The sequence below is a fragment of the Falco rusticolus genome, chromosome 3 (assembly GCF_015220075.1).
Source record: "Falco rusticolus isolate bFalRus1 chromosome 3, bFalRus1.pri, whole genome shotgun sequence".
Taxonomy (NCBI): Eukaryota; Metazoa; Chordata; class Aves; order Falconiformes; family Falconidae; genus Falco; species Falco rusticolus.
In genome coordinates this window covers 94,735,827-94,748,926 of record NC_051189.1, presented here as the reverse complement: position 1 = coordinate 94,748,926, position 13,100 = coordinate 94,735,827, and the positions used below count along the sequence as shown (strand labels likewise).

General features: G+C 42.6%; 1 protein-coding gene across 1 annotated transcript in view; it reads left to right on the top strand.

Moving 5' to 3' along the window:
• The window catches only part of OFCC1 (orofacial cleft 1 candidate 1), an 81,845-nt gene extending 69,001 nt beyond the window's left edge, over window positions 1–12,844 (top strand). The window contains exons 7-8 of the mRNA XM_037380027.1: window positions 8,252–8,340; window positions 12,727–12,844. Of these exons, the coding sequence (XP_037235924.1) occupies window positions 8,252–8,340; window positions 12,727–12,844 (207 nt within the window). The remainder of the gene's footprint in view (window positions 1–8,251; window positions 8,341–12,726) is intronic.
• The last annotated feature ends 256 nt before the right edge of the window (window positions 12,845–13,100 follow it).

The following is a 13,100-nucleotide window of genomic DNA, read 5'->3' as shown; positions in this document are numbered from 1 at the left end:
TCTGCCCATTTTGGGGTTTAACACCACTTCTGTGGTTCCTTCAGCCCTCTGCTCTGTCACCTTTCTATGGCACACCCGGAACAAATTTCTAGCCCCTGATTTTCAAACCTTCCAGCTCAGGATTCTTTCACTCAATGTCTGTCTTCTAACATCAACTGAATGCTGAAAATTAGATATTAAATATTAATCTTATTTAACATCTTCACTTCAAACCCCTCTCTGCATCGGTGGAAAAAGTGTGGGAAGTGAATTGTGTCCTTTCATGACATCAAAAACCATTTCTGTTTTAACAAATCTTCAGAATAACACCTAAGCAAAAATGATATCAGGCTAACTGAGGTGTTAGTACACTAGCAGATAACACTCAGAAATGTATTAAAAAGATATTAAGATGTCTCCTTTATATCAAAATACCAAACATAGAGACAGCTTCATTCTAATTTTATCATTACCTTTGGAGAAAAAGTTTTTTGTTTGTTAAAACACACTTGTGTAGGTGAGAAATGGTTGTGTTGAGAGGATTATATTTATGCTCACAGCCACTTCTGAAACAATTTCATGAAAATGGGTGACCCTTCCATGCAATATTTCTCACCATACTGCAGTGAGATTCTTCTGACATGCTGTTTGCCTCTACATAACAGTCATATGCAGATGCAAAAATAATTACCTAAACCAAAACCCCCAAAGCTATTCTCATTGGTAGTTCCTCATGGATGCCACTTTAAAGGCAACAAAGTTATGTTTTTAAATGAAGATTTCTTGCCCTTCATTTTTTTTACAAGTAGAGCCTCAGATAGCTGAACCTTCTCTTTCTCTGCTGGTCTTTTCCTCCTCTGAGCAGGACTGTGTAAAAGATTGTGTTGATTCTTGCAGATAGGATCGAGTTTAGCTCCTGCTTACAGTTGTGCAATCCACGTAATCCAAACTCTTTTCTTTTCTGACTCTCACCGTGCTGTTAGATTTCCCACAGGCCAGGGTATTACTAGGGAGGGAGTCCAGATAGGATTTTCATGTTATTTTCTGTTTCTGTGCTGTAATCTAATCAAGCTGGTGATTTCTTTGTCTGCTACCCCACTGCTGGATGGCACCACTCAAATTATAGAATCGTTTAGGTTGGAAAAGGCCTTTAAGGTCGAGTCCAACCATAAACCTAGCACTGCTAAGTTCACCACTAAGCCATGTCCCTCAGCACCACACCTACATGTCTTTTAAACGCCTCCAGGGATTGTGACTCAACCGCTTCCCTGGGCTGCCTGTACCAGAACTTGACAACCCTTTCAGTGAAGAATTTTTCCTAATATCCGATCTAAACCTCCCCTGGCCCAACTTGAGGCCTTTTCCTCTTGTCCTGTTGCTTGTTACTTGGGATAAGAGACCAACACCCACCTCACTACAGCCTCCTCTCAGGCAGTTTTAGAGAGTGACAACGTCCCCCATGAGCCCCCTCATCTCCAGACTAAACACCCCCAGTTCCCCCAGCCCCTCCCCATCTGTGCCCCAGCCCCTTCCCCAGCCCCTGCCTGGCTCTGGACACTCTCCAGCACCTCAATGTCTTCCTTGTAGTGAGGGGCCCAAAACTGCACCCAGGGTTTGAGGTGCAGCCTCACCAGTGCCCAGCACAGGGGACGGTCACTGCCCGGGTCCTGCTGGCCACACTATTGCTGACACCAGCCAGGGTGCTGCTGGCCCCCTTGGCCACCTGGGCACGCTGGGGGCTCATGCCCAGCCGCCTGCTGACCGCCCCCCCCCCGGCCCTTCCCCGCTGGGCAGCTTTCCAGCTGCTCTGCCCCCAGCCCGCAGCACTGCGGGGGGCTGTTGTGACCCAAGTGCAGGACCCAGCACTGGGCCTTGTTAAGCTTTATGCAATTTGCCTTGGACCATCAGTCCAGCCTGCCCAGATCCTTCTGCAGAGCCTCCTGCCCTCCAGCACATCAACGCTCCCCCACAACTTGGTGTCATCTGCAACCTTACTGGGGGTGCACTCAATCCCTGCATGCAGGTCATTGATAAAGATATTGAGCAGAACTGGCCCCAGCACGGAGCCCTGGGGAACACCACTTGTGACTGGCTGCCAAATGGATGTCACTCCATTCACTACCACTCTTTGGGCTCACCCATACGGGAAGTATTTTACCCAGCGAAGAACACACCTGCCCAAGCCATAAGCAGCCACTTTCTCCAGGAGAATGCTGTGGGAGGTGGTGTCAAAAGCTTTACTAAAGTCTAAGTAGATAACATCCACAGCCTTTCCCTCACCCACTAAGCAGGTCGCCTTGTCACGGAGATCAGGTTTGTCAAGCAGGACCTGCCTTTCAGAAACCCTTGGTGACTGGGCCTGATCACCTGGTTGTCTTGTATGTGCTGTGTGATAGCACTCAAGGTGACCTGCTCCATAACCAACCCTATCACCGAGGTCAGACTGACAGACCTATAGTTCCCCGCATCCTCCTTCCAGCCCTTCTTGTAGACGGACATCACATTTTCCAACTTCCAGTCAACTGGGACCCCCCCAGTTAGCCAGGACTGCTGGTAAATGATGGAAAGTGGCTCAGTGAGCACTTCAACCAGCTCCCTCAGTACCCTTGGGTGATCCAATCCAGCCCCGTAGACTTGTGTGGCTCTAAGTGGTGTAGCAGGTTGCTGACCATTCCCCCTTGGATTGTGGGGGCTTCATTCTGTTCCCTGTCACTGTGTCCCAGCTCAGGGGGCTGGGTACTCAGAGAACAACTGGTATTAATATTAAAGACTGAGGCAAAGGCAGCATTAAGTACCTCAGCCTTTTCCTCATCCTTTGTCACTGTGTTCCCCCTTCGTCTAATAAGGGTTAGAGATTCTCCCTAGCCCTCCTTTTATTGCCAATGTATTCATAGAAACATTTTTAATTGTCTTTTACAGCAGTAGCCAGATTAAGTTCTAGTGGGGCTCTGGCCCTTCTGATTTTCTCCCTGCATAACCTCATGATATCTTTCTAGTCCTGCTGAGTGGCCTGCCCCTCCTTCCAAAGGTCATAAACTCTCCTTATATTCCTAGCTCATCTTTTGACACATGGGGGTGGCCTGCTTCTGTGTCTTTCAGATTGCCTTCCTGAAGAATGTCCAGTCCTCCTGGACTCCTTTTTCCTCCAGGACTGCCTCCCAAGGGAGGCTCTCAACCAGGTTCCTAAATAGGCTGAAGTCTGCCCTCAGGGAGTCCAAGGCAGCGGTTCTGCTGACCCCCCTCACTTCTCTGGCAACAGAAAACTGTCATTTCGTGATCGCTGTGCCCAAGGCAGCCTCCAGCCATCACATCACCCACGAGTCCTCTGTTCACAAACAACAGGCCCAGCCAGCGCCTTCCCTCGTCGGCTCACTGACCAGCTGTGTCAGGAAGTTCTTCCACATGCTCTGGGAACTTTCTAGACTGTTTCCTCTCTGTTGTATTGTGTTTCCAGCAGACATCTGGTAAGTTGAAGTACCCCCGAGAACAAGGGCTAGTGATGGTGAGACTCCTCCCAGCTGCTTATAGAATATTTTATCTGCCTCTTCATCCTGGTTGGGTGGTCTATAATAAACTCCAGCCATGATACCTGCTTTGTTGCCTTCCCTCTGATCCTTCCCATAAACACTGAATCCCATCATCACCATCGTTAAGCTCTAGACAATCAACAGCTCCATACTGTTACGGGCTACAACATACATACATACAGGGTTACTCCACAGCCTCTCCTTCCTTGGCTGTCCCTTCTGAAGAATTTTTAGCCATCTGTTGCAACATTCCAGTTGTGTGAGCCATCCCATCATGTTTCTGTGATGGCAACTATGTCATGGTTTTCCTGCTGTGTAATGGCTTCTAGCTCCTCCTGTTTGTTGCCCATGCTGCGTGCATTGGTGTAGATGCTCTATGGGTGCCACCACCTTTTTGGGGAGGAAAGCCCTAATTCCTAGGTGATTGTTCTCAGGTGCTTCCATGGTTTCTAACACATCAATACCCTCAGCTTCTCTGCTGCCACATGGATCTCCAACCTCTACCTCCACTGAGACTGAAGGACCTCACCAGCACATTGTCCCTCAAACATTGCTGTGCTGCCCCTAGGCTGATCTCTAGCGAGCCTGGTTTTATCCCTTTCCCCCTTCCAACCCAGTTTAAAGCTCTTTCAGTGAGCCCTTCTAGCTCCTGTGCATGAATCCTTTTCCCGCTTTCAGACAGGTGTACCTTGCATGTTGCCAGCAAGCCTGGTGTCATGTAAACTGACCCGTGATCAAAAACCCCAAAATTCTGCCAGTGACACCAGGCTCGGAGCCAGGTATTGATCTGCTGGCTCTGCCTGTTGCTTTCCTCACCATTGCCTGCGGCTGGAAGGATAGAGGAGAACACCGCTTGTGCTCCTGATCCTTTAACCATTCATCCCAAGGCCTGGAAGTCCCCCTTGATTGCCCTCAAACTTCTTGCTGCAAGTTCATCGCTGCCTACCTGAAAAATCAGTAATGGGTAATAAACTGTGGGCCGTACCAGGGTAGGAAGCTTTCCCTTCCCACCTTTAGCCTGGGCCCCAGGGAGGCAGCAGACTGCCCTGAGAAGTGGGTCCACTCTGCATATCGGGCCTCTTGTTCCTTTCAGAAGGAAGGCTCCTGTGACAATGAATCTTTTTTAGTTTATGGAAGCAGTTTTGTATGCAGGGGGTAGTGGCGACACCTCCGTGGTAGATGAACCATTGTCCTTGTTGTTCGGTTCCACTTGTAAAGCCTCACAGCTGTTACGCAGGGGCAGGTGGGGTGGGCACAGAGGGGACAACCTGCTGTGCCACGCAGGAACTTGTCACCATGACCCCCTGTCCCTCAAGTTACTGTGTTCAGCCAGGTGGAGAAAGGACAGAGATCCTCTGTACCATATGTCCTGCCTGCCTGTTGAGCCTCTCTCAGGAAGGTGAGGTGCCATTCCAGCGATCTGTCCTCTGTCTTGCACCCCCTGATAGTCCCCAACCTCCTCACCTCCCCCGGAGCTGCCAGACTAGAGCCAGTCTGACATAAACTCTTCAACAAATAGTGGGGTCCCCAGTGTTTAGTGGTGTCCTTCGAATTGCTGGTTTCATTCTACAGATCCATTCCTGTTGCGCCACAGTATTTGTTACAGAAGATGTAACCAAAGAGGATAACTTCCAGACTGAATGCAGAGGATAAAAATGGTTATGTTACACTCTACAAGGATTAAGAAGTAGTAAGACATACTGTCCATTATTAAAGGTCCTACTATTGCTCTCAACTACTGGCCCAAGAAGGCTGATGCTGAGAGAGGTAACAGATTAACACTAACATTTTAGTTTCCAGCCTCTTTCCATCCAGTTTTAAAAATGCAGGTCTCAGCTGAACTCAGGGACTTGGTGCAGGTGACACTTTCTTTGTATCCCCTACCAGGTGTGAGCTGTGTAGCATCTAAGTTGTTTTGTTTGGACTTAATATCACCAAGAAATAAGACTGCTCTGAGGGCTGTCAAGGTCTGGAAGCAAACTCCATCTCACCACACTTTCCCAGATTCAGGCATTACTCTTACCACGTCCATTTCACAATGCTGGGGAAAAAACACCACCCATTTTTTCCAATTTTTCTTATACAAATGTACAGCATTAAAACTATTCTGCTGGATTTATTAATTCCTGATCACAGATTTATAGCACTGGATTAAGAATTTTATTATCTTTTTCCAGGCTCTGGCATACTCACATTTTCCTACTCTTATGCATGTGTGTGTTGACTTCCAAATAAACCTATTGTCAGAGAGTTTACACTTGCTATTGTACTTTTATCATGGCTATGATACCTGTCTTTGATCATTTTTGCTTGGTGCTGTTTTCTCCTCCTCAAATTGTTCATTTTTATCATGAATGGTATTATGTTGCCCTGTCAGGGAACAAAATGTATTTTGAGTCAATTTACTAAAATAGTCACTGCTAAGTGCTATATCTGGACAAAGTTGACACCTCTGACATTTTCTAAAATGGCAAAAATAACTGTATTTAAAGTATGATTTATGGGTACTGTATGTCAAAGGAGTTTCTATGTTATTACAGTTTCTGATGCAGCCATCCCAGCTCCTTCAATGAACAAATTGCTGATAGTGCAGCTAATTAATGCTTTATTAGTTTTCTGTGGTCAATTATAAAAAGTTATAAAAAAGTAAAATGCAATTTAATAATAAAGAACTGTGTGATTCTTGTTTTTCACAACTGCTTTGTTTGGAGCATGTGGAAGAAACAATTTCTACATAGCTCAGTTTTATAAGACACATTTTCCCCACTAACTAAGAGCAACTCCTATGATTAAAAAGTAGATTGGAGTCTTTAAATGTCTTTCTGATTGCTGGCCTCTATTAAAAACTTCTTAAAATAATAGATATGTTTAATTCCTCAAGCCAAAGAAAAATTATATCATCCTAAGTATTTTCTATATTTATTATATTGAAGAGACTTGGCTACAGAGAAAAAAAGAGGAAGCAAAATCTCTTGTATTGCAAGTTTTAAATGTACCAGGCTAAGGTTTACTTAATTAGAACCTCCAGGCAATAAAGGAGCCCTTTTTTAAATTCTGTGAATCTTAATATGCTAAATAATGCAAAGCTTCAACTCTTCAAGCATGAGACACACATCTGGCAGCTTAACATTTAAATTACAGAAAAAAAACCACTTCAGTAGTAATTTTCATGAAGAAAAGAATGGGAAATGTATTACAACTAAATTTAATTTCTTTTTAGATTTTTCATCCTGTCTAATTGCAAGCATTTCCCATCTTCTCCTTTATTTATTTATTTTCATACAGAATTTTTCTGTAGTTTTTATTGATCGTTAATTTGAGCAGCTTCTTACTGTTACAGCCATTGAAGAATTACATTGTGTTTTTACTTAGCAAAAATTGTTCAGAGAAATCTATGAGGAATTAAAGTAATGAGCTCACTGGTATAGAAAGAAAAGAGCATTCAGAGCCTTACAAATAAAATATGAAAAGAGCATGTCATGATTAAATAACAAACTTGAGTTCCTTCTCCCTCCCATTTCTTAAATGTAGACCATTATTGCTTTCTTTATTCTTTTTATTGTGCTGGTTTTTTTTGGCCAAGGTAATTACTGTTTTATTCATTTGCCTCCAAAAACATTGTCAAAGTCTTCATTATTTCAGCAAAGCTGTTTAGAAACCCATCTTAGTGAGCCAAAATTAAAAAAAATTGAACAACAAAGAAAACCACAGTAACCATCTTTACAAAGGTACATTTATATTTGAATGTCTGTTTATGGGTTTGTACATGTATCACATATATGGGATATGAGGAGACAATCTGAACAATTTGAAGGTGTGCACACATGCGACATACCCAGCAGCTGTACGTTACACAGTTTCACTGATCTCGGTAGATGTCTTCTTTCACCACAGATGACGTAAATACCTCGTCCGCTATGAATGCTCAGCGTATACACACCTATACATGTGTATACATACGGAAATTAAGAAAAAGAAAGATATTCATAGGTACATACACAAACACACAGGCTCAAAGCTGTGACGTTGTATATGTGTATATTGTATATCTACAACTATAACACCTAAGAGCAGAGTCTGCCTGTACTGTGATTTTAAGTATACTCGGTGGTCTTTCACTAGGGAAAGTGGAAGTAACTGAAAAAAAGTAGTGAAATAATTATTAAGTGTATTTTTAGCTTATCCTCCATGTGCCGTATGTTAAGAAGTGCAATACAGACCTTTTGTTTCCATCGCACCATTGCTTCCTGTGATGTGGGAATATATTTTTGTTCCTTCCACAGGTCACTGCTTTTCAGGAGTCTGAAGGATACACTACTTGAGTAAACATTACTTAGAAGACACAAGTACATTGGATCCTGTGCCTCATTCGTGATCCACAACCATGCCCATACAAGAAAATGAACTTCTCTTTTCTGAAGAAGATACCTTGGGGTGTTTAAATAGCCTTCACTGTTGTTGTTCTTGTGTCTGTTGTTTGTTTTTATTCCCCCTGTCCTTCTTATCTATACAATTGTTATTTTCAGCACAACAGTGTCTGAAGTCTTGTCTGCATTTATCAACCTAACGCTTCTGTAAGGCAGGAGAGAATTAACCACCTATTTATAACTAGGACAGAGAGGAAAAGATAATCTGCCTGGAGTCACATGGAATCTTGGTGGGAGAGGGAACAAACCGCGGCTCCTTCCTTTCCAGAGCCTTGTCTTATGCACTAATACAAATCCACTTTTTCTCCCCCCTTACAGATGGTGATTTTCACCAAGATTGCTGTGGCAGTGCAGATGAGTGCTGTGGTTTGTTTTGGCAGAAAGAAGGCCAAGGAGGACATCACAAGGTACTGGCCTTGATCTTAATGTCACCATCTCCCTTAAATCACATGGTGAAACCATTGGAGCTTCTACCTGTGCCGTTTAGGAATGATTTGGAGGCTTGCGTCTTGTTGCTGTTTCTTTAATTTATCACAGTGAATTTTGTCATTGCTACTGTAGGGCTTCATGTGGCCCCAAGTATTGCTGTCTCCTGCATAGATCTATAGGGAGCTAATCTCTCCAGCAGTTTCAAAGGAGCAGTAGGAAAGACCATCCAGTAATCAGACAACAGGTTGTGCTGCAGGATGATATTATTTCAGTAATGTTTAAACACAATAGATTTCCTATACATCTATAACTTTCAAGCTCTCATGTCCTTGTGCAGAAGACCTCTACCATCAGATGCTTTTATTATCCTTATTTGTAGTATCTCAGTCAAGGGCATAATTAATTTGTGGACAAACGTTGCGACATCAGTACAAGTTACTGAGAAATCACATCTGCATCATGACAATGCTTTCTGGGTGAGATACTACTGGAACTTTCCAATTTGATGCAAATATTGACAACTAAGACACAAAGAAGACTTTCTATTCCTAAGAATTGCTTCTACCTGCATTATCTGTTCTAAATTAGGTATTTTTCCAAAGAAGGATGCAGTTTTTTTCTAAGTGTTACTCCACTTCCCTCCTTAGATCAGCATGGCTGCAGTGAATTATAACTGCAAAAAAGAATATTCAAATTAATCATTCTGGCAATTTGTCTCACCCTGTTCTAGATGTACTTTGAAACATTTTTAATGCTTTTAATTGCAAATGGAAAAAAAGTCATCATAGCTCTCGGAGTACTCACAAACTTGTGTACTATGCGTTTTTATCTGTATGTGTACTGTGGCACAAATACTCAACAGCCTGGAAATATTATTGCAACTTTGAGTTTAGTAGTGTGATGCTCCACACATAAATGAGCAAAACCAGACTGGCCAACTGGAAATTCCCTCCATTTTAAATGACTAAGTTTTCAAGGGATTTATTTCTTTAGGGAGGTAAGGATAACTTGGACAAACCAGACTTGTATATAAACATAACTGCAGATTTATGTGTGCATGCACATGTGTTTCTAGCCCTATATCTATAGGAAGACCAATTTAAGGACTGATGGAGTGGGTGTGATGGGCAAAGCAACCCAACCCATGGGAGTGGCAGAGTGAAATTCGTTTCCTACAATCCCATAATAGCACATTGCCTTTGAACAAAATGCCATGCTCTTATAGGAACCTCAGCTGTGGGTGGCTCTCAAAGCCACATTAAAGTGACCTGGTTTCAGTAAGGTGCGTAAGCCCATGGGTAATTCAGCATTGCCTAGTCCCTTTGGACGCAGCGAAATTACTCACAAGCTTACAGTTATTGACATGTTTAAATAGATTTCTGAACTGAGCCTCTTACGAGAACACGTCTGCACAAAAGAAATGTAAGCATATGAAATCTTCTTTCAAAGGTTGTAAGAACCCCTCTTTTTTAATGGGATGAGTGAACCCTAATGTCCAGAGAGAGCCTTGTTTTAGCATGTTACAGATTTAGACACTTGGGCTGAATTATGTAATTTGGGCCTACTTGTATCTCTAGAACAGAAACCGTCTTCTAAAATAATTTTATACAACAATCATATATTGGAAACAATTACAGACTAATGTAAAGAACAGATTTAAGGCAGAAAGCAGAAATTCATATAGTGGATTATTCTCCTCACTGTCCCTTTTCTTTTTGTAAATAGAATTTTTTTATTTTATTTCATTTTTTTTTTTTTTTTTTTGTAACAAAAGCAAACAGAAGGACTTCTGGGCCTGATGACACCTTTTTGAGGAATATAGGATATATCAGCCAAACTAAAGGTGTTATTGTCTTGCCCCCTTGCCCCCATACTCATCTATGCAAAGGAGTTGCAAACAGTCTCCCACTGGGTATCCTCTGAGTGACAGGAATTAGTGACAACTTAGTTTTTGTTGCAATGAGTGTACACACCATTGCATGTATTGAAGATAATGAATGGTGACTATGAAGGACATAATGATCCCAGTCAGTGACTTCCAAGAGAAGTAAAATATATTCTGTGGCCATAATCCCGTCCTCATGTGGATGACTGAGCTTCTCCTTTTGGACTTCAGACAAGATCAAGCACAGCCTCAGAGAAATTAATTCATAATACTCTTTAACACCTTTGGAATTTATGTCTTAAATAATGTTTTTGTATCTACTTTGCCCAGGCATAGTTTCATGGAGACTATGTCAGTGCAAGCAAGGTGCTTTGCACACATTACCCGCTCTGCCACCTTGACTTTTTCTAGGGAATTAAGTTGGTGCTATCTGTAGCTGCTTGGTCTTAGTATTTGAAAACAGCTTTGAGCACGCTACCCGCTTCTACTCTGCCTTAACTATTCGTGTTTACATAGGATTGCTTTTTGACAATATATTCCGTTGCTTGTGGCAGCTTTTCTAGTGACTGCTGAAAATACAATGATTGTATCTTGTTTACTGATAACCATATTTAGCATTATGTAGGTATGGATATGAACCTCTGTCTGTTATGTCCATGAGCCTTAAATTAAAATTCAAATGTGTATGAGGTCTATGTAATCCAAGCTTCAAAATACACATTTGCCTTTTAGAGCAAAATGGTTTACTGAGTTAAAAAAAAATAAAGATCTTTGTAGTTTTCATAATTAGCAAAATATTCAGTGATGTGACTACATCCAATGCCAGCGCTGTGTTCCTTGAAAACACTGAGATTTTTTTGAGATCTACAGAGTAAACTTGGATGTTTTGTTCATTGCAGATTTCATAAATGCAAAAGTCAAATAGGACCTTAAATCATTTAGGTTAGCTTCTAGGATAGGCTAGAAAATTTCAACCACTTGCTCCATAAAATTTGCATCAGGGGATGGCAAACCAAAATTTCCCTTTGTGGTTACTTCTAAACAGTATAGTTACCATCCCCCTGTCTAAAAGAAAGAACAAAAAGGGAGTCCTGTTTCTAGTTTGAACATAACAGGATTTAACTTTCCTTCCTTTGTTCTCTTGGGGCTTGTTCACTAAATGTGAACAAACCCTTTACAGAGTTTGGTATCATGCCTAGGAAGGTATTAATAGATAGCTTCATGAAGTCACCTGTAAATGTCTGTTTGGTAAGTTATGACCTCATTGTGTCTTTTGGTGGAAGTGATGCTTGGTGCTCTGTCCGGGGGTGATAACGCTGAGCATGTGAGAAAACCTGCTGGTCGCTCCAGAGAGAGGCAATGCCAGTGCTGAATTGGGCCTTGTGTGTACAAAAATATTATTCCAGAGATGAGCACAGGTTAGGATTCTGTCCTTTGTAACTCAAGGAGTAGTTTAAACCAACATAAACTGGTACCAGCACTGAAGGATGCAGTACTGTCCCTCTCTTCCCTTGTGCTGGCACCAGTGCAGGATGGCCTGGATCAGAATGGGTCCAGCTGAGACCTAACCCAGTTAATAAAAGGAAAAGTAAAGAAGGAGGCCAAACAGCATTAATTCTCTTCCCAGATCAGTTGCCTCTGTGTGTTTTACTATGTGGATGTCCAATTTTGTGCTGATGGAGCATGATGTGCAACACAGGAAAAATCGAGCAGGTAGAAGGCTGGATGATGACTTCTGGTGTCAGCCTGAGCTTATGTCTCCTTGAGAGGGTCTATCAAACTACAGCCTTATAGGAACAATAAATACTCTGTGTGCAGCCCCACAAGTTAAGAAGGATGTGAAGGTCCTTGCATGCATCCAGAGGAGGACAGTAAAGCTGGTGATGGGGCTGGAAGGCATGTCCTGTGAGGAGTGGCTGAGGACACTGGGTTTGTCTAGTCCGGAGAGGAGGAGGCTGAGGGGCACCCTCATCTCTCTCCTCATTGAGGAGGGGAAGCAGAGAGGGAGGTGCTGAGCTCTTCTCCCTGGGATCCAGCGCCAGAACACCTGGGAATGGTTCAAAGTTGCACCAGGAGAGGTTCAGACTGGACATTAGGAAGCATTGCTTTACCATGAGGGTTGTCAAACACTGGAACAGGCTTTCTGGAGAGGTGGTTGATGCCCCGAGCCTGCCAGTGTTTCAGAGGCATTTGGACAATGCCCCTAACAACGTGCTGTGGCTTGGTCAGCCCTGAGCTGGTCAGGCTAGTTGGACTAGGTGATTGTTGTAGGTCTCTTCCAGCCGAAATAGTCTAGTCTGTTCAATTCTTATGTGTTTTGATCCAGCTTTGCCACTGCTGTTTTGCAGATTTGTTACAAAGTGAAGAATAAAACAAAGCTAGAAGTTCAAAACAGGGTAAAAGTGGCAGCTCTTACGTTGCTAGCTGTGCTCAGCTAATTACCTTACCATTCTAACTTGTTTTTTCTTTTTATTTTAAGGTCAACTGGAATAACCCACCTGACCAATGTTATCAAGAAGAATCAGGTCCTGAGAGCAATGCAAGCCCAGAAGAAGGGAAAGCGTCTGCAGAGAGCAATTTTTGCTTGCAGGAGTTAGAGAAATATACTTTTTCTGTGTGGTAAGTAATCTCAGCAACAAATAGTTTCACAAGCCAAAAGTATGCCTTGTTATTCTTGTATTAAAGAGGTATCTGCATTCAGATGAATGTTGTTGGGCTGAAAAATCCAGCACATAGCTTGACAGTCACCTAAGCAATGTCAGTTTGTCCCCTTCGTGCATAAATGTTATGATTATGATGTCATATCCTATTTTCCCACAGAGCTCATTTTTCTGTGTGTGTGCTATTTATTTC